Source organism: Bombina bombina, chromosome 5, assembly GCF_027579735.1.
Source record: "Bombina bombina isolate aBomBom1 chromosome 5, aBomBom1.pri, whole genome shotgun sequence".
In the NCBI taxonomy this organism is placed as follows: Eukaryota; Metazoa; Chordata; class Amphibia; order Anura; family Bombinatoridae; genus Bombina; species Bombina bombina.
In genome coordinates, this window is record NC_069503.1 from 507,362,887 (window position 1) to 507,387,103 (window position 24,217).

Sequence of the window (24,217 nt, forward strand, 5' to 3'; positions counted from 1 at the left end):
AAACTGGAAACTTTTTTTTAAAAAAAATTGTATGCTCTTTATGAATCACAAAAGAAAATTGTTGGGTTTCATATCCCTTTAATGTTAATTGCAACCATAGTTCTACATTACATAATCAACTTTATAATGTTCCAATTTGATACTTAAAACTGTTACAATGAATATGTGTAAATAAGACATATATGTTCATTTCTAACATACACATTCTCATGCTCTTGTTTTACATAACAAATCAGATTTTCCTCAAAAGTCATGCACAACCGGTACGTTACGCAATATTCACTAAAGTGAGAACTTCCTTGCTATGTACAGAATTAATTGAATTTAGTTGATCTCTACTAGTATTCAAGTAAATCAAATATTAAGATATCTGAGCAATAATACATTTGTAAGATTAAGATTTATGGTGGCTGAAACCTAACAAAACCATCTAAGTTGGTCGATTAGACTAGTGATCTTCAAAACCTGTTATTAAAGGGACATGAAACCCAATTTTTTTTACTTCATGATTCAGAAAGAGCATGCAATTTTAAACAACTTTCCAATTTACTTCTATTATTTAATTTGCTTCCTTTTTTTGTTATCCTTTGCTGAAAGGTTTATCTAGGTAAGCTCAGAAGCAGCAGAGAACCTAGATTCTAGCTGCTGATTGGTGGCTGCATATATTTATATTGATTGTCATTGACTCATTGGCTCACCCATGTGTTTAATTTGAAACCAGTAGGGCATTGCTGCTCCTTCAATAAATAATACCAAGAGAATGAAGTACATTTGATAATAGAAGTAAACTGAAAATTTGTTTAAAATTGTATGTTCTAGCAAAATCATTAAATAATTTTTTGGCCAATTTTTGGTTTAAGCCAACTGACTTTTCAAGTGGTACCCCAGGGTACATTTTACTTCATAGGTCAAACTATTAAAATTTATTGGAATTTTATTTAATTTTAGATTAGCATAAGCCAAAAACAATGGTAACTATATGTGTTTACTATTTAGCACAGATTTACATCTGTCAATCATTTTGACTATCTCTCAGATATTACCACCAAACCGAATTCATCAGGTGCTCTGATAATTAATTTTTGTTTTTAAATTAAAATTTTTGTACCTGTCGAACAAATGCCTAATGAGAAAGGGTTAATACCAAAGTACATAGAACACTTGTATATTTTCACTTGTGCATTAGTAACAATGATTACAGTTAATTGTAAAATACACAACGCATTATTTACTTACTATTGTGCAAATATATATAATATTTCACAGTAAAACTTTCAGCAGTGCTTTTGTTTAATATACAAACATTTCCAAAAAGTAATGTAAGAAAGACATTTTATTAGTTAGAGGTGGGACCTACTGTTCTGTTCAGAAATCATGTAAGATTTAGCCAAAGGAATAAAAGAATATTAAATGGGATGACAATCATATTTATAGAGCTGGTTTAACCCTTATCGGTCCTTTGAAATGTTTTATTTGTGCGACCGGTGGGTCTTATTCTATTTTCGCAGCAATTTTTTTGAATTACACAGCTAAATAGCAAGTCACCGCTAGATGTCACTATTTAGCTGTAAAATTCAAAAGCAGCAAAGTCGGAATATATCCGACATTTGAGCGCATGCGTTAAAACCCTTTGTCGGATATATTCTGACAAAGGACCACAAAGGGTTAATAATCTAGTTATCTGAACACAGAAGTCAAAATTAAAATGTCATGATCTAGACAGGGCAAACAATTAAGAAAAAACTTTCCATTTACTTTTTTATCAAATGTATTTTATTCTTGTGGTATCCTTTGTGTTAGAGCATACCTAGGTTGGCTTAGTAGCATGCCCATGTCTTGAGCACTAAAGGGCTCGGCAATTTCTTTGTAAGATTAGTTGCTCTTTCTGACCAACGTTGATTATATGCCTGAGTGCGGACAGCCTGCTTGAACTTCTATGAATTACCCTTGCCTAGCACTCTGGTAGCTGATATCAAAGTACCATGGTGCAGAAACAATTATATAGTTTTTCACAATAAATCACACTCTCTGGATTTAAGCACAGTAAACAGGCTTATTCTGTGACGTTTCGGAAGGTACGAACGTCCCGAAACATCACAGAATAAACCTGTTTGCTGTGCTTAAATCCAGAGAGTGTGATTTATTGTGATATATATATATATATATATATATATATATATATATATATATATATATATATATATATATATATATATATATATATATATATATAAAATCTGTTATCACTATCAAGTATTCAAGAAGAAGAAGATAAGGATCCAAGCTCAGCAGTGATAAGTATATTTCATTAGCTTCAAATTAACTTGTTCACATATTTAAAAAAAAATTAAAAAAATTTAACAAATGCTGATTCGTTAAACATTTTATGGTAAGTATAGTAAGTAATTGCTAATCTCCATGAACCTTAAGAAATGCTAAACAGTAGTAAACAGTGATCTGCTTTTAAGGTACATTGGTTCATCATGTTGCCTGTCCATTTTTGATAGGTTCAGCAGTCGTCCCTCATCAGTACAGGCTGTGCAACTTGGCAGGTGCTAGGAGGGATAAACACAGATGGATCAGTTATGCCGAGATGTAGATCAAAGAAACGGGTGGAGGTTGTCAAGCTGTCATTTTTGGTGTAGGTTTCTTGCACAGGATAACAGTCCTTATCTGTATAGATGCCGACCCATGTCTCATCTGTAATAAGGTTGACACAGCATTAGTTTATAACATTGTACATTCTCTATTTCCAATACCACAACAGTTTAATGACATTATATGTCTGAACGTTTTGCATCATGTCTTAAGTAGGTCCATATGGAATTCAGCTTCTACATCTCCAGTTTGGTGCCATCACTTCTAGTATCCTAATTATTTTTTAGTAATGATACACAGTTTGTAGATTCACTAACAGATACCAGCATTCTCTTTCAACTCTCTACTCATATGTTGTTATTTGATGACTCAGGGGTGAAGTACAAGTGGGATAGTCACCCTTGATCTACTTAACCAGTCTATCCCCTTCATAAATGAGATATACATAGCATATGTTTGGGAAATGTAACATTTAACAGAACATAGAATAAGCAATCCAATACATGTGATACTTTCCTTTAAACGGACATTCTAATGCAAAAAATGCTTGTTTTAAATCAGTGATGGTAAACTTCCTAACACATGCGGGAAGCAGATCAATCTCTTAGAAGCCTTCAGGGATGCATATAAATGTATGGCTATTTAAACACACAAATAATAATATATTCCCTAAAAATGCCCAGTAGCACGGGAGGGACCATCCTTAGATTAGGTAGCAGGGCATCTGCTGTTCTCTTCTCCAGAGGAATCTTTTTGGTTGTGGGCAAACGTGAGAGAGGGAAACATTTGGTGGGTGGGACAGACAGTGAGAAGAGGGAGAGGAAGGAGGACAAATAGCAAGAGATACAAAGGTATGAGAAGAGGTAGTGACAGTTGCAATGGCAGAGATAGTAAAAGGGAGACATAATAGGGGAGTAACTGGAAGAGTAAAAGACAGATTGACGGGGCAAGGGCATGACAGAATGACAGAAAGAGTGAGGAAGATGAGTCAGATGATAAACATATCGCTTCCATTAAAGGGATATAAAACCCCAACATTTTCTTTTGTGTTTTAGACAGGGTATACTATTTATTTTTTTTAAAGTCTAATTTATTACTGTTCACAAATTAGCTTTTTTGTTTTCATGGTATTCTTTGTTGCAGATATACCTAGAGTGCCTGGAGCACTACATGGCTCGAAATAGTGCTGCCATCTAGTGCTCTTGCAAATGAATACAATTCTTACAGAACTGCTGCCATATTGTGCTCCAGACATGTGCATGCTCCTGAGTTTATGTCCCTGCTTTTCAACAAAATATACCAAGAGAGGAAAGAACATTTGATAATAGAAGTAAATCAGAAACGGCTAGATTACGGGTTTTGCTTAGACTGTATTTTTTTAATTTGGGGGGGGCTTTTTATTTTGATAGGGCTATTAGATTAGGTGTAATTAGTAGTCTTTTTTTATTTTGTGTAATTTAGTGTTTGTTTGTTTTTGTAATTTAGTTAATTGTATTTAATTTATGTAATTGATTTAATTGTAGTGTAGTGTTAGGTGTTAGTGTAACTTAGGTTAGGTTTTATTTTACAGGTAAATTTGTATTTATTTTAGCTAGGTAGTTAGTAAATAGTTAATAACTATTTAATAACTATTCTACCTAGTTAAAAAAAATACAAACTTGCCTGTGAAATAAAAATTAAACCTAAGCTAGATACAATATAACTATTAGTTATATTGTAGCTAGCTTAGGGTTTATTTTACAGGTAAGTATTTAGTTTCAAATAGGAATTATTTAGTTATTAATAGTAGGTTTTATTTAGATTTATTTTAATTACAATAAAGTTAGTGGATGTTAGGGTTAGGGTTAGACTTAGGGTTAGGGGTTAATAACTTTAGTATAGTGGTGGCGATGTTGGGGACAGAAGATTAGGGGTTAATAAATGTAGGTAGGTGGCGGAGATGTTAGGGGCAGCAAATTAGGGGTTAATATGTGTAATGTAGGTGTCGGCAGTGTCGGGGGCAGCAGATTAGGGGTTAATAACTGTAATGTAGGTGGCTGCGACATTGGGGGCGGCAGATTAGGGGTTAATAAGTATAATGTAGGTGGCGGCGAGGTCGGGGGTGGCAGATTAGGGGTTAATAATATTATTTTAGTGTTTGCGATGCGGGAGGGCCTCGGTTTAGGGGTTAATAGGTAGTTCATGGGTGTTAGTGTACTTTTTAGCACTTTAGTTATGAGTTTTATGAAACGGCTTTATAGCGTAAAACTCATAACTACTTACTTTCAGTTTACGGTATGGATCTTGATGGTATTGGCTGTACCGCTCACTTTTTGGCCTCCCAGGCAGACTCATAATACCGGCGCTGTGGAAGTCCCATTGAAAAAGGACTTTTTAAAAGCTGCGGTAGTTACGTTTCGTTACGGCCAAAAAAGTGTGCGGTGCCCCTAAACCTGCAAGACTCGTAATACCAGCGGTAGTGAAAAAGAGCCTTAACGCTGCTTTTTCACTTATATCGCAAAACTCATAATCTAGACGAAAGTTATTTAAAATCCCATGCTCAATCATACTGAATCATGAAATAAAAAAGTGAGTTTGCATAAAAGCAATGTTATCACTATATTTACATAATGTAAATTCCTGGTAGTGACAGGTTAGGGAAATGGTGAACACAAAGAGATAGATTCATGTTGACTCATGAAGCTATGAGGGGCTTTGTTGTAAAGGTGAGATAAGGGGCGTGATCCGATAAACGGCGTAGTTTGCGGCGCAAGCGAGGGAACCCACGTTGCCCGCAGTTTCAGCTCGCAACTCGAGCTATCCCATATACTGCGCCGTCAGATGCTAACGTGCCGTAAGTCGGATAAACCAGCGATGTCCAGAAATCTGCGCAAGTACAAATTTCTGGCGTCGCCAGTGACTTACGGCACGTTAGAAACTGCCGGCGCCTACAAAACTTGACTAAAGTCTAAATCACCCGCACTGTCTAACACGCCTCCCTAACATAGCCCGACACGTCTAACCCTCTATCCGCTATCCCCCCTCACTATCCTAACAATAAAATATGTATTAACCCCTAAACCGCCGCTCCCAAACCCCGCCGCAACCTAATAAAGTTATTAACCCCTAAACCGCCGCCAGCTATATTAAATCTATAACCCCCTAAAGTGAGCCCCTAACACCGCCGCCATCTACCTTACCTACCCCCTAAAGTGAGCCCCTACCCCGCCGCTATCTATTTTAAAATTATTAACCCCTAATCTAATCCCCCTACACCACCGCCAGCTATATTAACTATATTAACCCTAATTATATTAGGGTTAATATAGTTAATATAATTATTATATTATATATATTAACTATATTAACCCTAATTATATTAGGGTTAATATAGTTAATATCATTATTATATATATATATATATATATATATATATATATATATATATATATATATATATATATATATATATATTAAGTATAACAACCCTATCTAACTCTAACATCCCTAACTAAACTCTTATTAAAATAAATCTAATATTAATATTATTAATTAAAATATTCCTATTTAAATATAAATACTTACCTATAAAATAAACCCTAACGGCTAGATTTGGAGTTTTGTCGGTAACGACCCGAAAAACTAACGCCGGCTTTTTTCTGGCCGCACCATAAAAATAACTCTGGTATTGAGAGTCCACATAAAGGCTGCGTTAGGCTCCAAAAAAAGAGCGTAGAGCATTTTTAACGCAGCTTCAACTCTCGATACCAGAGTTGCTTACGCAAGCGGCCAGCCTCAAAAACGTGCTCGTGCACGATTCTCCCATAGGAAACAATGGGGCTGTTTGAGCTGAAAAAAAACCTAACACCTGCAAAAAAGCCGCGTTCAGCTCCTAACGCAGCCCCATTGTTTGCTATGGGGAAACACTTCCTACGTCTGCACCTAACACTCTAACATGTACCCCGAGTCTAAACACCCCTAACCTTACACTTATTAACCCCTAATCTGCCGCCCCCGCTATCGCTGACCCCTGCATATTATTATTAACCCCTAATCTGCCGCTCCGTAAACCGCCGCTACTTACATTATCCCTATGTACCCCTAATCTGCTGCCCTAACATCGCCGACCCCTATATTATATTTATTAACCCCTAATCTGCCGCCCACAACGTCGCCTCCACCTAACTACACTTATTAACCCCTAATCTACCGAGCGGACCTGAGCGCTACTATAATAAAGTTATTAACCCCTAATCCGCCTCACTAACCCTATAATAAATAGTATTAACCCCTAATCTGCCCTCCCTAACATCGCCGACACATAACTTCAATTATTAACCCCTAATCTGCCGACCAGAGCTCACCGCTATTCTAATAAATGTATTAACCCCTAAAGCTAAGTCTAACCCTAACACTAACACCCCCCCTAAGTTAAATATAATTTACATCTAACGAAATTAATTAACTCTTATTAAATAAATTATTCCTATTTAAAGATAAATACTTACCTGTAAAATAAATCCTAATATAGCTACAATATAAATTATAATTATATTATAGCTATTTTAGGATTTATATTTATTTTACAGGTAACTTTGTATTTATTTTAACCAGGTACAATAGCTATTAAATAGTTAAGAACTATTTAATAGCTAAAATAGTTAAAATAATTACAAATTTACCTGTAAAATAAATCCTAACCTAAGTTACAATTAAACCCAACACTACACTATCAATAAATTAATTAAATAAACTACCTACAATTACCTACAATTAACCTAACACTACACTATCAATAAATTAATTAAATACAATTCCTACAAATAAATACAATTAAATAAACTAGCTAAAGTACAAAAAATAAAAAAGAACTAAGTTACAAAAAATAAAAAAATATTTACAAACATAAGAAAAATATTACAACAATTTTAAACTAATTACACCTACTCTAAGCCCCCTAATAAAATAACAAAGACCCCCAAAATAACAAAAGGCCCTACCCTATTCTAAATTACTACATTTCAAAGCACTTTTACCTTACCAGCCCTGAACAGGGCCCTTTGCGGGGCATGCCCCAAGAAATTCAGCTCTTTTGCCTGTAAAAAAAAACATACAATACCCCCCCCCAACATTACAACCCACCACCCACATACCCCTAATCTAACCCAAACCCCCCTTAAATAAACCTAACACTAAGCCCCTGAAGATCTTCCTACCTTGTCTTCACCCTACCAGGTTCACCGATCCGTCCTGAAGAGCTCCTCCGATGTCCTAATCCAAGCCCAAGCGGGGGGCTGAAGAGGTCCATGATCTGGCTGAAGTCTTCATCCAAGCGGGAGCTGAAGAGGTCCATGATCCGGATGAAGTCTTCTATCAACGGCATCTTCAATCTTCTTTCTTCCGGATCCATCTTGCAGACCTCCGACGCGGAACATCCTCTTCTCCCGACGCCTACTAGCCGAATGACGGTTCCTTTAAGGGACGTCATCCAAGATGGCGTCCCTCGAATTCCGATTGGCTGATAGGATTCTATCAGCCAATCGGAATTAAGGTAGGAATATTCTGATTGGCTGATGGAATCAGCCAATCAGAATCAAGTTCAATCCGATTGGCTGATTCGATCAGTCAATCAGATTGAGCTTGCATTCTATTGGCTGTTCCGATCTTCGCTCCTCCGCCGCGGAGCATCCATCCGGCACAACGACTTCCCGACGAATGAGGTTCCTTTAAATGATGTCATCCAAGATGGCGTCCGTCAAATTCCGATTGGCTGATAGGATTCTATCAGCCAATCGGAATTAAGCTAGAAAAATCTGATTTGCTGATTGGTTCAACCAATCGGATTGAACTTGAATCTGATTGGCTGATTCAATCAGCCAATCAGATTTTTCTAGCTTAATTCCGATTGGCTGATAGAATCTTATCAGCCAATCGGAATTCGACGGACGCCATCTTGGATGACATCATTTAAAGGAACCTCATTCGTCGGGAAGTCGTTGTGCCGGATGGATGCTCCGCGGCGGAGGAGCGAAGGAAGAAGATTGAAGATGCCGATTTGCTTGAAGACATCGCCGATGGAAGAAGACTCTCTGCCGCTTGCTTGAAGACATCGCCCGGATGGAAGAAGACTTCACTGCCGCTTGCTGGAAGACATCGCCCGGATCGGATGAGGAGTTCGGCCCGGCATGGTGAAGATAAGGTAGGGAGATCTTCAGGGGGGTAGTGTTAGGTTTATTTAAGGGGGGTTTGGGTTAGATTAGGGGTATGTGGGTGGTGGGTTGTAATGTTGGGGGGTGGTATTGTGTTTTTTTTTCAGGCAAAAGAGCAGTTTTCTTTGGGGCATGCCCCCACAAAAGGCCCTTTTAAGGGCTGGTAAGGTAAAAGAGCTTTGAACTTTTTTTTAATTTAGAATAGGGTAGGGAATTATTTATTTTGGGGGGCTTTATTATTTTATTAGGGGGCTTAGAATAGGTGTAATTAGCTTTTTTTTTATTTTTTGTAATTTAGTGTTTGTTTGTTTTTGTAATTTAGTTTAGTTTATTTAATTGTATTTTTAGATAGATATTTGTAGTTTCTTTAATTTATTGATAGTGTAGGTGTATTTGTAACTTAGGTTAGGATTTATTTTACAGGTAATTGGGTAATTATTTTAACTAGGTAGCTATTAAATAGTTAATAACTATTTAATAGCTATTATACCTAGGTAAAATAATTAACAATTTACCTGTAAAATAAATATAAACCCTAACATAGCTACAATGTAATTATTAATTACATTGTAGCTATCTTAGAGTTTATTTTATAGGTAAGTATTTAGATTTAAATAGGAATATTTTAGTTTATAATATGAATTAGATTTATTTAATAAGAATTTAATTAGGGGTGTTAGGGTTAGATAGAGTTAATATAGTTTATATAAATACTATAGTAACTATATTAACTATATTAACCCTAATATAATTAGGGTTAATATAGTTAATATATATAATGTAATAACTATATTAACTATAATATACTTAGGGTTAATATAGATAATATAGCTGGCGGCGGGGTAGGTAGATTAAATTAGGGGTTAATAATTTTAATATAGATGGCGGTGGTGTAAGGGGTTCACATTAGGGGATAGATCAGTTAGATGGTGGCGGTTTTAGGGGTTCACATTAGGGGATAGATCAGTTAGATGGTGGCGGTTTTAGGGGTTCACATTAGGGGATAGATCAGTTAGATGGTGGCGGTTTTAGGGGCTCACAGTAGGGGGTTAGTTTATGTAGATGGTGGCGGTTTAGGGGTTAAATACTTTATTAGGGATTGCGGCGGGGGATCGCGGTTGACAGGGAGATAGACATTGCGCATGAGTTAGGTGTTAGGTTTTATTTAGCAGATCGCGGTTGACAGGGAGATAGACATTGCGCATGCGTTAGGTGTTAGGTTTATTTAGCAGCCAGTTTAGGGAGTTACGGGGCTCCAATAGTCAGCGTAAGGCTTCTTACGGCTGCTTTTTGTGGCGAGGTGAAAATGGAGTAAGATTTCTCAATTTTCGCCACGTAAGTCCTTACGCTGTATATTGGATACCAAACTGCGCGGGTTTGGTATACCTGCCTATGGCCCAAAAAACTACGGGCGACGGCAGAAATATATACGAGCATAACTTCTAGGTTACTCCGTATATAGGATACCAAACCCGCGCAAATATTGGCGTCGCCAGCTTTTGCGGCCGACGATTTTTATTGGATCGACCCCAATGTTCAAAAAGTATTGAGCATCACTTCACTAGGGATGTAACTACAAGAGTCTCAATCAAAACCTGGCCCATACCTCTATGGGGCCCATATGACCATGCAATCAGTACTGGTTTTGCTACAGGAAGGCCTGATAGGACCTGGGCCATATCTTTGTCATACCTGCCCCCTCTGCCCCCCCCCACCCCGGCCAAACCTGGCTCTCAGTTTATAGATTTACCTTTAGAAATATAGAGGAAGGGTTTCCATGACGGCCATCACAGTGTGACTCTACAGAAAACCTGCCATCATATTTGTATAGGAAGGCTGTGCAAGTGCATATCTTCTTGTGCAGATTAAATAAGTAGTAAGGACAACTCATAAGAGAAAAAGCTCCCCTTGCTACCATGTGGCTGCTGATTCAGCTATTGCTAATTTCAAACAGCTAGAAAGGGCACTGTTGAAATGGGGGCCCTGTCACAGCCTTTGCCTTTGGCACCAGTGATGTATTGTTATGCCTCTGCACTTCCTCTATGTCAGCTGGATTCATTAGTGGACATTCCTGTCATTAAAGGGATACTAAACTCAAATGTTTTCTTTCATGAATTGGATAGAGCATGCATTTTTTAGCAGCTTTGTAATTTACTGCTATTATTATTATTATTATCGGTTCTTTGTAGAGTGCCAACAGATTCCGCAGCGCTATTATCAATGTTTCTTCATTTTCTTGGTATCTTTTTTTAAAAAGCAGGAATAAAAGCTTATGAGCCGGCCCATTTTAGGTTCAGTACCTGGGTACCACTTGCTGATTGGTGGCTAAATGTAGCCACCAATCGGCAAGCGCTATCCAGGGTGCTGAACCAAAAATGAACCAGGATTTATTGAAACTAGGCCATAGTTTTTATATACTTTTTCTGTTGCTGAGCACAAAACTAGTCAAGTGGAATCTATGAATTTTAAGTGTGATTGAAGTCTGCATTATGAGTTTTCAAAATGTCAGTAAATATAAATATTATAAAGATACAGACAAAGTGACTGCAACAAGTTAAAGTATCATCTGAAGATTTTTAAAATCTGCAATTATTGGCTATTTACTATATAGGTTTGTGTTCTCTATGGGCTTCTTTTCAATCAATTAAAATTCCTTGTGAAGTGATTGTGCAGCTGTTTGTGGCGTTTCCAAATTTGCAGCCATGCTAAACTATTCAAACACACAGCGATAACCCATTAATCATCGTGGCACAGTGATACCACCTGTACCTCCTATACTTTGAATGGAAACAATATGACAAGAGTATTCCAATCCATCATAAATTTTTCAGCATTTTTTTGAATTTTGGACTTTTCTTTTTCTTACAATTTTGAAGTGTTGGCTAGTTTCTTTTGTAATGTTCATGTTTTGGTGCAGTTAGTAGACACAATTTTTTAAGTTAAAAATATTACTTAAATCACACTTTTAAACAAATTAAATACGGCCATCATATTGTTCATTTATGAGTGCAACAAAGAATGACATACAAAAATGTTTATATTAAAATTAATTATAAAACCACAACCAGTATATAAACTTGTTACACACGTTATTAATTGAAATTAACAGTTATGTGAAAAAACTTGCATCCATATTGGACAGTCCTTGGGTTACCCTCAAATAAGCCTTTGGGTATTATTATATAACTATGATGTCCATGTAGAGGTTCCCATGAATGCTTGGCTGTATGCCATGCTCATAGGAAGCTTACCACATGCTAAATATGTATGTCCTGAAAAGGACAGGCCCACTACATCAAACATAAAACCTTAGTGAGCACTGCCTAATGGCCGATATCAGCATACTCCGGCTTCAGGTGACAGAGGCAGAGACACACAAGCTATTAATAGACACGTTTCGGACTGTAAATAGGTCCTTTTTCAATATCAGATTAGACAAACCGAGTGTTTCCATAGCTGACTTTATATAAATATTCTACCATTGAGAACCGGCAATCGTGGCTAAGTAGACATGATTTTCTTGGTAAAAGTTGTACATTCCTATATTCCATTTTCTTTTAGTCTGTTTTTTACAGGGGGGAAAAACCCGTAAAAAAAAAACAGATTAAAAGACAATGGAATATAGGAATGTACAACTATTACCAAGAAAAGAATGTGATCCCCTCTTTTAGTGATTATAAGCCTGCATTTAAAATTAAATGGAAAAGTGCCCTTATGGGCTACTTAGTAGAGCACAAGATGGATAAATTAAATGATATAACTAAAGATCTTACAAAAATGTGCGATGATTTAAAAAAAATAATGAACTTGAAGAGGATTTTCAATAATTTTATAACAAGACCAAGGAGAAGTACAAAAATTTGCTAAGTTAATTTTAGAGAAAAAAGAAAGAAAATTTGACAGAGATCTGACTGATTATAACAATGAAAGGGTATATACAGTATAAGGCCACATAACAAAATTGATAATGCAGAATTAGATCTGTCAAAAAAGGAAGGAGAAACATCAGATACAGATGTCTCTGAAATAAGACTAGACCTAAGTCCATACTTAGAAATCGAATTAAACATCGCTTTGTTAATAATTCTATCCCTTTAGGAGTAGAAAGAGGGAGAAAAAAGACCCCGCACAAGAAGACAATTAAGAAAAACTCACAAATCCCAGAACAGGAGCAAACAATAGATTCAGGCTTTAATATCATTAACCTTTCCAATAAGATAGACAAATTCGAAGTGCTTAAGGATATCCATCTTTTCATTTGGAAAATATTGTTAAAAAAATACTTCTCTAACAGTCCTAATACTGAGACTTTAAACAGTGCTGATCAACAGGCACAACATTATCTAATAGAACTGTTGAATGAATCAGACGTCCAATTGGATATACCCAAAAAACATGAATAGCATAAAATTTTTAAAATTCAAATCTCACTTTATTCCCCCCGGTCATATCTCTCCGTCTCCTCATACTGTGACCTCTAGTCTGCAATGAGATACTTTCCTTATATTTATCCAATGCTGTGATAGGAGGTAATCTCAAGAAAGCAGAGAGAGCTCTCACAGAGATGTCAAATTGGACAGATGAGCTTCCAGGAAAAATATAATAATTTGGTTAATAAAGCTCTAGCTGATGGTACAATAGATTCAAATGAATTTAAATTTTTGGAGGTAAAAACCTCAAAAGTAGCAACTTTTATTTACTACCAAAAGTGCACAAAAATCTTAATTGTCCTCCTTGTAGGAAAATAATTTCAGGTATTAACTCCATAAAGGGACAGTATACACTCATTTTCATATAACTGCATGTAATAGACACTACTATAAAGAATAATATGCACATATACTGATATAAAAATCCAGTATAAAATGGTTTAAAAACTTACTTAGAAGCTTTCAGTTTAGCTCTGTTGAAAAGGCAGTTGGAAAGCCCACTGCAAGTGGTAAATAAGACACTCCCCCCCTCCCCCTTCTTTTGCATATGAAAAGACCCTTTACACAAACAGGAGCAAGCTGGAGAAGGTAGCTTATGGTATTCAAATAAAACTTTGGGGCTTGGTTAGGAGTCTCAAAATCAGAGCAACGTTCTTCAAAAATAAGCAAAATTATACATTTAAAAAAAAAAAAAAAGTTTATGGGCTTTATAAATAGATCATCTACAAAACATTTATGCAAAGAAAAAATGAGTGTATAATGGCCCTTTAACTGAAAGAGCCAGCAAATATCTAGATACTGATGACATGGTAAAGGGTGTGTTAAGACACATCACTCTCTATGAAATAATAAAAGATGCAAACAAATAAATGGTAAGAGATATAACAGTATATAAATACAATTATTTTGCAGTTAATAACTCGCTTAAATTCACTTTATTAACAAACTTTAACAATATTAGATACGATGCCCAGTGCAATCTTTAATGAACGATATAACATTACATAGGATGATTTGAATAATAATACTCTTTTATATACACTGTAAATATTCCATAATAATCACATTAATTAACCAGTATGAGTATGATCTGTTCTCCCGCTGCCCTATCACTCCGATTGGCGATTACATGTTGTGACGTAACTGGGGACGTGTCTACTTAGCCGCGATTGGAGGTTCTCAAAGGTAGAATATCTATATAAAGCCAGGTATGGAAACACTCGGTTTGTCTAATCTGATATAGAAAATGGACCTATCTACTGTCCAAAACGCGTCTATTGCGATAGCTAATTGTGTGTCTCTGATTCTTTTACCTGAAGCTGACATATGCTGATATCGGCCAGGAAACAGGGAGGCAGTGCTCACTAAGGTTTTATGTTTGATGTAGTAGGACTGTCCTTTTTAGCACATACATATTTTACACATATTGATTAAAATATAAGTTTTAATATGCACCTTTACTATAGTGATGCTGAGTGCTTAAGCCCTTTTTCTTTGTTAATTCAGTATTTAATATAGAGGGTAGCACTGGGTAAGCATTTGTTTTATGCTTTACCTTATGTAACTTGGTTTATTTCTCACAGTGCCAATATTTTTCTCTTTACATTTACTGATTACCACCTGCTAAACCTCTTATTAGCACAGCCCTAGGCTCTGTGAAGAAGCGTTGAGATTAGCGTGACCCTCCAGCATTCTATAGGTAAGTGTAGTGCGCTATGTAGCAAGGCTAATTCACACCCATCTTCACAGAGTCCAAGGTCATGCTAATCTGAAGTTTAGAGCGTGCGCTAAGCCTCCTATGAATGTGGCCCGGTGGTTCTGTGAAGAAGTATTGGGATTAGCTCTGCTCTCCAGCGAGCTAGAGGTAAGTATTTTAAACCCTAAGGCAATTTAAAGGAAACATTTAATACTGACAACATTTTTTCTTTATTTCTTTAAATCTTGTGGTGCATTTTTTTGGATATTTGCATTCGTAACAAAACAAATGTACTTGTTTAATAGTAAGGTTCTTATGCCACATCTTGATTATTGTGTGCAGTTTTGGATGCCATAGCTCCTGAAGGATATAAATATATTGGAATCTGTTACTAAAATGGTACATGGTCCAAAAAAAAATAATGCTTACCAGGAAAAGCTCAATGACCTAAATATCTATAGCTTAGAGGAAATAAGGAAAAGAGGTGATATGGTAGAAACTTTCAAGTATATTAACCCCTTTTGCCACCAGGGTGTAGGTACTACATCACAGGGTACTTTGCCTAGTATAGCAAAAAACTAAGACAATAGCGGTGCACAGGAAAGCATTATAGAATATAAACACATTTATTAGCAAATGGATAAAACAATTTTACACCATAAAATGGCTTGCAAGCACAAAAAAGTATGGTATGATGCATTTCTGCGTTATGCCGTCATCAGATACCTACATATGTCTCACACTAATTACCTTATAAAGGTACTTGTTTCTACTGATTGGATTTCCCTAAAACATCACAAATAAATCTCCTCCTACTTAACTCTTAGAGTGTTGTGAAAGACAAAAACGAAAAAGGTGCATACAATATTATTAACCCTTTGGTGTTAATAAAAAAACACATAAAGTAATACAACATTTAATCTTTATATAGTAATGTGTGAATAAAGAGGTCTAACATTTAGCAATAGCAATCTGTATACTAGATTCTTATTTTATTTATTTAATTAAAAAATCTGTAATTGCTTTAATTAAGTGACCGTATACACACCATATACTTTTGCTTCAATATGTGTTATTTTTAGCTAATGTCAAAGGTTTTATAAAGATCTAAATAGTAAGCACCTTAATATCCCACAAATGGGAGAATTATTTCCATTTATACTTATTACTTCCAGACATTGATAATATCAGCCTCTATAATGAATCCATACGGCAATCTGGAATGCATTGTAAAAATCCAGAAAGCTTCCCTTCTAGATAAAAGCCTGTCACAATTTCCACCCCTTTCCGGAGTTCTGACTTTATCTAGGATTAACCATGTGAATGTATCAACATTTCCATTATGTCTCTCTATAAAATGCTCTGCAAGGGCAGAACAGGGAACTAATGAAGAAATATAATTCAGATGTTCCCTGATTCTCACCCTTGCCTCCCTAGTGGTCATGCCTACGTACTGCATTTTGCATTCAGTACACTGTGCCAAATAGACCACATATTTGGTCCTACAGTTGGTAAAGTTTATGACATCATAGACTTTTTGAGTTACATATGATTGAAAATGCTTTGTAACCCATGCATGGCTACATGCCTTGCATGTAAAGTTACCACGTTTAAAATGGCCCTTGCAAGTAAGCCAATTAGTTTTACCTGTACTTTTCTCCTTAACCATACTTGGTGAAAGATAGTTTCCCAAAGTGCGGTTTCTCTTGGGAACAAAGCAACAACCATCTTTAATGACATCATATAAGCCATTGTCACCCTTTAGGATTGGTAAGTGTTTCTTGACAATCTTTTTAATCTGTTCATATTGATTACTATAGGAAGTAATGAAAGAAAGCTTTTGTTTATCATGTATTCTTCTCGTTTTATGTGTGTCTAAAAATAAATCCTTTCTGTCGAGTTTCTCTACTTGTACAAAAGCATTTTCTATAGTTTGACGTTTATAACCTCTTTGGATAAATTTATCCCTGAGATTTACACTTTCCTGGAGAAAAATCTCATTTTCAGAACAGTTTCGTTTGAGCCTCATATATTCACCCTTTATGATCCCAAAGCCTGTATATTTTAGATGTAAACTCTTCGCATGTAAAATTGTATTCGACTGTAGTGCCTTCCTGTATAGCTCATTTACTATTTTAGCTTTCTCCAAATTACCTTTAAGTAATACATCCAAATAGGCAATTTCCATTGGCCTAGTATACCCTGTTGACGAAGTACCTATGTCCTCTTTTCTGCCTCAAGTTGCGGTCCCAGCTGTCAGCTTGAACAGCTAATACCACAGCTAAAGCCCTTTGCATGCTTTTTGTTTCTAATACCTGAGACCTTATATTTTCAGCCCTTTTTTGTGCAATTTTTTTTTAATAATTGTTATTAGATGGTGTTATCATGAGTGTTACTGTGCTTTGTAATGCATTTTTGAGGTGTTTTGTGAAACTTTTTTGCCTTGCGAAACAGTTAACCAGAGCTCTGAGGTCGCACTAACCCAATGTTTGTTAACTTCAAATGTGCTCAAGGATCGTGTTTACTTTCAACTTGTAATATGAGTGGAAAACCTGACACACGCAAACAGCCATGATAAACCCCTTATTGCTTGTGCAGAACTTTCAATGTGCCACTAGTTATCTGGCCTTAAATAAGTTTACACTTTTAGAAAATTTTGGGCAGACTTGTTGGGCCTATGGTTCTTATATGCCATCAAAATCATTTTTTTTTTTTTAATTTTGGATGGCCTGCTATAAGTATGTATAAGTGTAAAGTGTATTTTAAACTTTAACCCCCAAGACTGAGCGTGCAATTACCATTCAAACGGTGGGTCTTGGGGTTTCTAGGGACTTAAGGGAGTTGAGATCGAGGGGTGTGAAAACTAACATCTTTCCATACAGCTCTTTTAAACTCTGTGAAGCAACCTGACACTTCCAGAAATTCAGGGCTTTGTGATGTCACCACATCCGTGTGTGGTGACATCACTGCCATCCGGGATTTCCATGGCAATGCCAATAATCTTAGCCATCTCATACTAGCAGTAAGCACAGGAGGCAGCAATGAGTTCCAAAAGTGTCCCCTCGGGGATGATGGGACATGGTTCATGCTCAAAGTAGAAATTGTAGTAAAACTACACTGCAGATGCAAAAAATGCTGTGAAATTTATACTTAAAAAACAAAATTCAAAGTGTATTGTTTTCCTTAGTGTAGCATTAGCCCTTTACTGAAGCTGCTGTATGTTCCTAAGTATCACTTTACATTTTCTCTATTTTACTAGCACTCTAGATCATTATTTTAAAGTCTTTATATTATTACTGTATTTTAACATTATCTATATTATAACTAAGATGTGTATTAGCATGTTTTCAAGTTTTATAAAAAAAAAACATATATATAATTTTATATATATATAATTATATAAATACTTTTCTTACAGGTGTTTCCATTGATATCACGTGTAATGCATACACATGTTAAGAGCCATAGCAGGTGCCTGCATACAATTCTATTTATTCTTTTTTTATGATCCATCTAACTGGATAAAATCCCAAGCTTTGCTTTACATTCCCACACTAACTGGACAACACATCAGACATCTCACAGCTGTTTTTCACTTTCTTTGCTTGCTCACTGACCACAGGGAACAGGCTCACTGTCAAGAAAAACCTATGGTAAAGGAAATGATGCACAAGTTGAATTGGAATCCCATCTTTTGGCTATTCTAAGTAACACGCGGTCCTACTTGTAGTGCAGTAATGCTTGAAGTCTGCCCTTGGGAGCCATACTGTCTACTTTGCATTTTACATCTTTCCACTGCAGCCTCTGTAATGTTTAGATATGCCCTTGGGACATAACATTTTGGAAGTAAATGAACAGGCTATGTTGACCTTGGCAACAGCTAAATCACAACAGATAACTAAGGAAGCTCACGTTTTCTTGAAAAAAATTAAACTTGATATGCACCTGTTTTTACCTTATATATATTCCCAAATGTTCATACAAAATTTACTAAGCATAAACAACTGATAAGTTATATATGTATAAAATAGATGCATCATATGACATTGAGGCATCTACTTATCAAAGCGTCAACTGAAAATACGCCCGAATTCCGCATCGTACTTGTCGCAAGATTGAATCGCCGTAGCTATCAAAGCCTTAAGATTGCAAGAATTAGAAATTTGTGACGAAACATACGATCCGACGGTCTCAATTTGACCCAGATCGATGCAAATAGAAAACCTTTGGAATTCTCGCGTAATTCTGTGTATTCGCCGTGGTATTCAACACAATTTGAAGCTTTTCAAAAGTTATAAAAAAATGAACACTTATGCTCGCGTCTTATCCGACGCTGCGTATCTAGTTTTCAATCCGCCGCCTTAGAGGTCGTGGATGCTATAGTAGTCAATGGGAATCGGAAAACTGAAATCTTATGTTCGATGTTGCTATAGTGAAGCATATCACCTAATAAAACTCAATGTAAAACATTATTAAATATGTATACCCTTAAAAAAAAAATGCAAATATATTATTGATCTACATTTAATGCATTATTAGATATAGGGATAAAAAAGTACTTTGGATGGATTATGCTCCAACTTTGTCTCTCTTTAAAAATCAGGGATTACATATTTTGTACACATTTTTGCACTTGACTTGTCACAATAATAGATATACAGAGACAACAAAAGAACTACATAACAGGCTCAATTAGCAGCTAGCTCCCACTATTGTAAATTAAATATTTTATTTCCTATCCCTTTCAAATAGCGATAGATTTGAAATAAATACTTATGATACTCTGATTACGTTATATTTGCAACTTATATGTGTGTGTATATACATACTAAAATATGTATATACAATTTTAAAAATAACTCAAATTCCCTCTCCATTTTGCTAAGAATATGTCGCTACTTGCTATCTTTAAAAGTCGATTTAAACAAAAAAAAATTAGAAATTTCTATATACAATAATGTGCTGACAAGAAATGTGCTATGTTCGTGGACTGTACTGAAATGATATAAATAAAGTTGGTAAAAGCCCGAATAGATGCGACATCAATGACTGTTAGTTAACACCAGTCCGATCCTCTTCGCACCGTACTTGACGCGCATGTTTTTGACGGGTTTTTTGATAATTATGGAGAGCGTATTGAGATCCGCGGCCGCGATGTGTAGCGAAGTTTGGCGACCGTATTGACGCCCGCGAATGCACCATAGTTGACGCTTTGATAAGTAGATACCTGAGCATTAAACATATGAGCCTAGATTAATGTTTCCATTTTGGCACTTAAATTACAAGTAGTCAGTTAACATTGTGGCTCAAAATAATTTTGTAAATGGTATTAACCCCCTAACTGCCAGACCCTCTCACATTGATAAACCTCTGCACTATTAAAGCCTTAACAACTGATCCCCCTTCCTCCACCTAAATGACCTCTAATTTAAGACCTTTTACTTAAATTTACCCATGCCCTAACATCTCCCTCACTGTCGACCCCCCACCCCAACTATCTCAACCCTAAACTACGATCGCTCAGCTAAACTAACCCCTAAGATTCTGGGGGAAAATTACTAAAAAAGTTATTTTCACAAAAGAAAAAAACAACATTATACAATAGGGTCAATGACCATCCTATTTGGATGATTTGAAATAATCAGACAATAGGAAAACATAGCTGGAACAACTATATATAATATATAAAATGCTGGAGAAGATACAGAAAGAGGCAAAGGACAGTGAGAGGAGGATACCTTACTGCGCTTGTACAACTGCTTTTATTTGTCAATGTAAAAAATGAGTCTGTAAAGGTATTTCAATAGCTGTTGCTCTGAATAGTGACAGTTACAGTGTGTTGTTATTAGAGTCTTCCATAGAATATAATAACTGGCATTATTACTTGGAGTTGCTGCAGTGCATGAGATACTTATTTGCTGAGCTGCAGGGGTTTTATGGCCCACTACTATTGATAGTAACAGATCTGCCAGTATGTTCCTTAATATAACATGTTACATAGAATCTAGGTCACTTTCTTATATAATCCCTGCCCTCATTCCCTGTCTCTTGACTGCATCAACCAATGAGTCCAATACTAGATTATAGACATACATAGTTGAAGTGAGACATTGGAATGATTACATCACAATTCATAAAGCTGTTGGGTAATGTTAGGGCTTGGTGTTATGGTTATAATTGTTATTAGGGCTATTATAAGGGTCATGGCTAGCATTCCAATTAACAAGAGGCTGCCACGCATAGACATTATGTGCAAACATTTAAGGGTTGCTGCTTTCACTTCAACACTCATAATCTGGCAGCATTCCAACCAAAACCTATTGTGACATATTGCCTTATCAATGATACAAGGTGACATTATTTTACATTTGGGAGATAGTAGCTTCTATAATAGTAGTGATTGTCTTACATTTTCTGGCAGGTTTTCTGTCAGACCATTCCTGGACACTGATTTGGTCTCCAGGTCCCCCAATATAGTACTGATCTTCAAACGTAGAGTTGTCCGGTATATCAAAAGGATCCCATGACTCGTTCAAAGTTTTCTTGGAACAGATTTTTGTAACCTGTTCAATCTGAAACATCACTTGCTCCTTATACAGGAAAATGTAGTCGAAGAACCTAAAATCATAACAGAGAGAAACTATTGTTAATTATTAATTCGGCATACAGTATGATCAATGTGAGAATGTAAAACACATGGGGATTTATTTTGCTATAGTAAGAGACAAGTTTAGCAAGCATGACATCTTATATTATCTATTAAAGTAGCTTCAGAATGCAAACTCTCTAACCACTTAGGTCCCTTGCCTACCTAAATAGTAAAACTAGAAGCTCAACATCCTTTTCAAAGATGTATTGTCACAACCAGTATATAGATTTAAAATGAGAGTAGGCTAGTTACAATATTAATTAAAAATATTTTTTTTTCTGTGAGGTACTTAACCAAGTCATTTGTTTTTTTATTTTTGTTTTACCTATCCAATTATTATTACATCAATTATAGACATTTGTTCAGATATCTTTTTAACAAAGAAATGCAAATATATCCAAATACAATAATGAAATACCTTAGCACGCACATATTTTGAACCCAAGACAAAAATATCTTGCAATCTGTTTATCTTTTCTATAATCAAGTACAATATAATTTCCCATACAATATTTGATGTGATAGATGTTTATTTTTTTAATGAATTGATACAGTTTCTAACATTTACTTACTCTCAGATCAAAAAAATGTAATCATAAAAAATAAAAAACTATCAATTTAATAAAATATTAGAAGCCTTTTTGCTTAAAAGTTTTGTGTGTTTTTTTTTTCTTTTTTGTTTAGGAATTGGCACCTGTTGTTGATATGGCACTATGCCCAATGCACATATACTTCTTTTGTGCAAGCTTTGGTGCCGACAGTGACATGACTGGTGCTCAAAAAATGCATAGGAGGAGAATGCTCGCCTGGTGGTATAGGTACTGGGTTGAATGATTGATAAAAGTTATAATAAAGCCTTGGAAGAATTTTTGAAAACACATGAATATTGAAAAACATATTCTCACCAAACATAACATATACTTATCTTCAATTTTTCTGGTTTCACAAACCCCTCCTTCCACCACAAATATTGTCTAAAAATATTATAATAGATTTGCTACTATGACCTACATTTCAATCTTTCAGCCTATTCACAGTTGAGATCAACTCAACATTCTACTACAACCAATATAATAAATTAAAATTTGTGAAATGCTTTCAGAATATGATTGCTAAAATAATTTGAATTATTTGATTTTGCAGTGCTGATGCTAATAAATAGAGATGTGCATTTAGAGGTTTTAGATGCCTCCGAATGCGGAAGAAGGCAGTCACTCGCTGCATTTGGCTCTTTTCAGAGCCGGATTTATAATTGTCAAAGTGCAACAAACTAAGATCTGGATTTGTACAGATCTTAGTGTGTTGCACTTCCACAAGAATAAATCTGGCTCCGAAAAGAGCCAAATGCTGCGAGTAGCCCCCTTCTTCCGCATTCGGAGGCATCCAAAACCTCTGAATGCACATGTCTATTAATAAAAAAGCCTCCCCATCACTGTAAAAGCACAGTAACAAAAGCTGTACTTCTTCTTTTCAAATTTTCTTTTAAAAAAAGCATCCCCCTGGTGACAAAGTCTTTATCCAGGAGACACATTTTCCCAAATCAAAGGAACCCAAATGGTTTAATCGTCAATACCCAGTGACATATTTTGCATCAGGACCCTCCAAGAGAAACGGAGTCAGCATATTATTCCGCTCCACAATACCTTTCCAGTTGGACCAGACTTTTAAGGACCCTAGTGGCAGATTTATGATATTGACTGGCACACTCTATGGCAGGCCCGTGACTCTGGCTAACCTTTACTTCCAGAGTAGTGCGCAGGACTTGTTCTTTAAAAAGCTCTCGCACAAATTACTGGAAATCCAAAAAGGAGTTCTTTATTTGGGAGGGGATTTTAATGTGTCACTTAACCCTAGTCTAGACACCTTGGATGGTCTCTCCAGCACTCCCCACAAAGTGGTTAAACACCTCATTAAGTCCTTTAAGGACCTAGTTCTCCACGATATTTGATGCACACTTCACCCGTTAGCCAAAAATTATACCTTCTATTCCCATCCACATAGGAAGTATACAAGAATTGACTACCTCTTTACGGACTCGGCAGGGCTCTCCATTACGACTAGTAGTAGTATCAACTCAATCACATGGTCGGACCATGCCCCTGTGAAATGCATTATTGAATGGCCCAATATCCCAGTTACTCCCTACGTGTGGAGACTTGACGAATCCTTACTGGATAATCAACCGCTGAAACAAGAGCTGTACAATAATATCGTGGAATATTTCTATTTGAAATCAGAGGACACTCTGAATAGCACTACTATCTGGGAAGCACATAAATGTGTGCTCAGGGGAATACTGATTCAACATAGATCAGCTTCAAACAGGACTAAAAGAGAACTGTACAAAACCCTCCAAACACAAGTCAATCAAGCAGAACTAGCACATAAAGAACAACCTGCTAATGAGATATTACAAAAGAACTTGGCTTCAGCCAGAATGGTCCTCTTGCATCACCTGCGAGAGGAACAACAAAAAAGGCACTAATGCTCAGACAGCAATTCTTTGATCACAGTAACAAGGCCAAGAGACTCCTGGCTCTGGCCTTGGCATGGAAAAGACTAAACACATATGTATATGAGATACTAGATAAGAATGGGGAATCCCACAGAGATGGACAGTCCATTGCAAATACCTTTGGGCGATTCTATGAATCTC

At 36.0% G+C, this 24,217-nt stretch overlaps 1 protein-coding gene across 1 annotated transcript in view; it reads right to left on the reverse strand.

The window, feature by feature from the left end:
- Positions 1 to 2,280: 2,280 nt before the first annotated feature.
- The window catches only part of EPDR1 (ependymin related 1), a 163,113-nt gene continuing 141,176 nt past the window's right edge, over positions 2,281 to 24,217 (reverse strand). Inside the window, exons 2-3 of the mRNA XM_053714417.1 lie at positions 21,322 to 21,530; positions 2,281 to 2,700 (exon numbers count right to left, since the gene is read on the reverse strand). Coding sequence (XP_053570392.1) covers positions 2,510 to 2,700; positions 21,322 to 21,530 — 400 coding nt within the window. The 3' untranslated portion in view covers positions 2,281 to 2,509. The remainder of the gene's footprint in view (positions 2,701 to 21,321; positions 21,531 to 24,217) is intronic.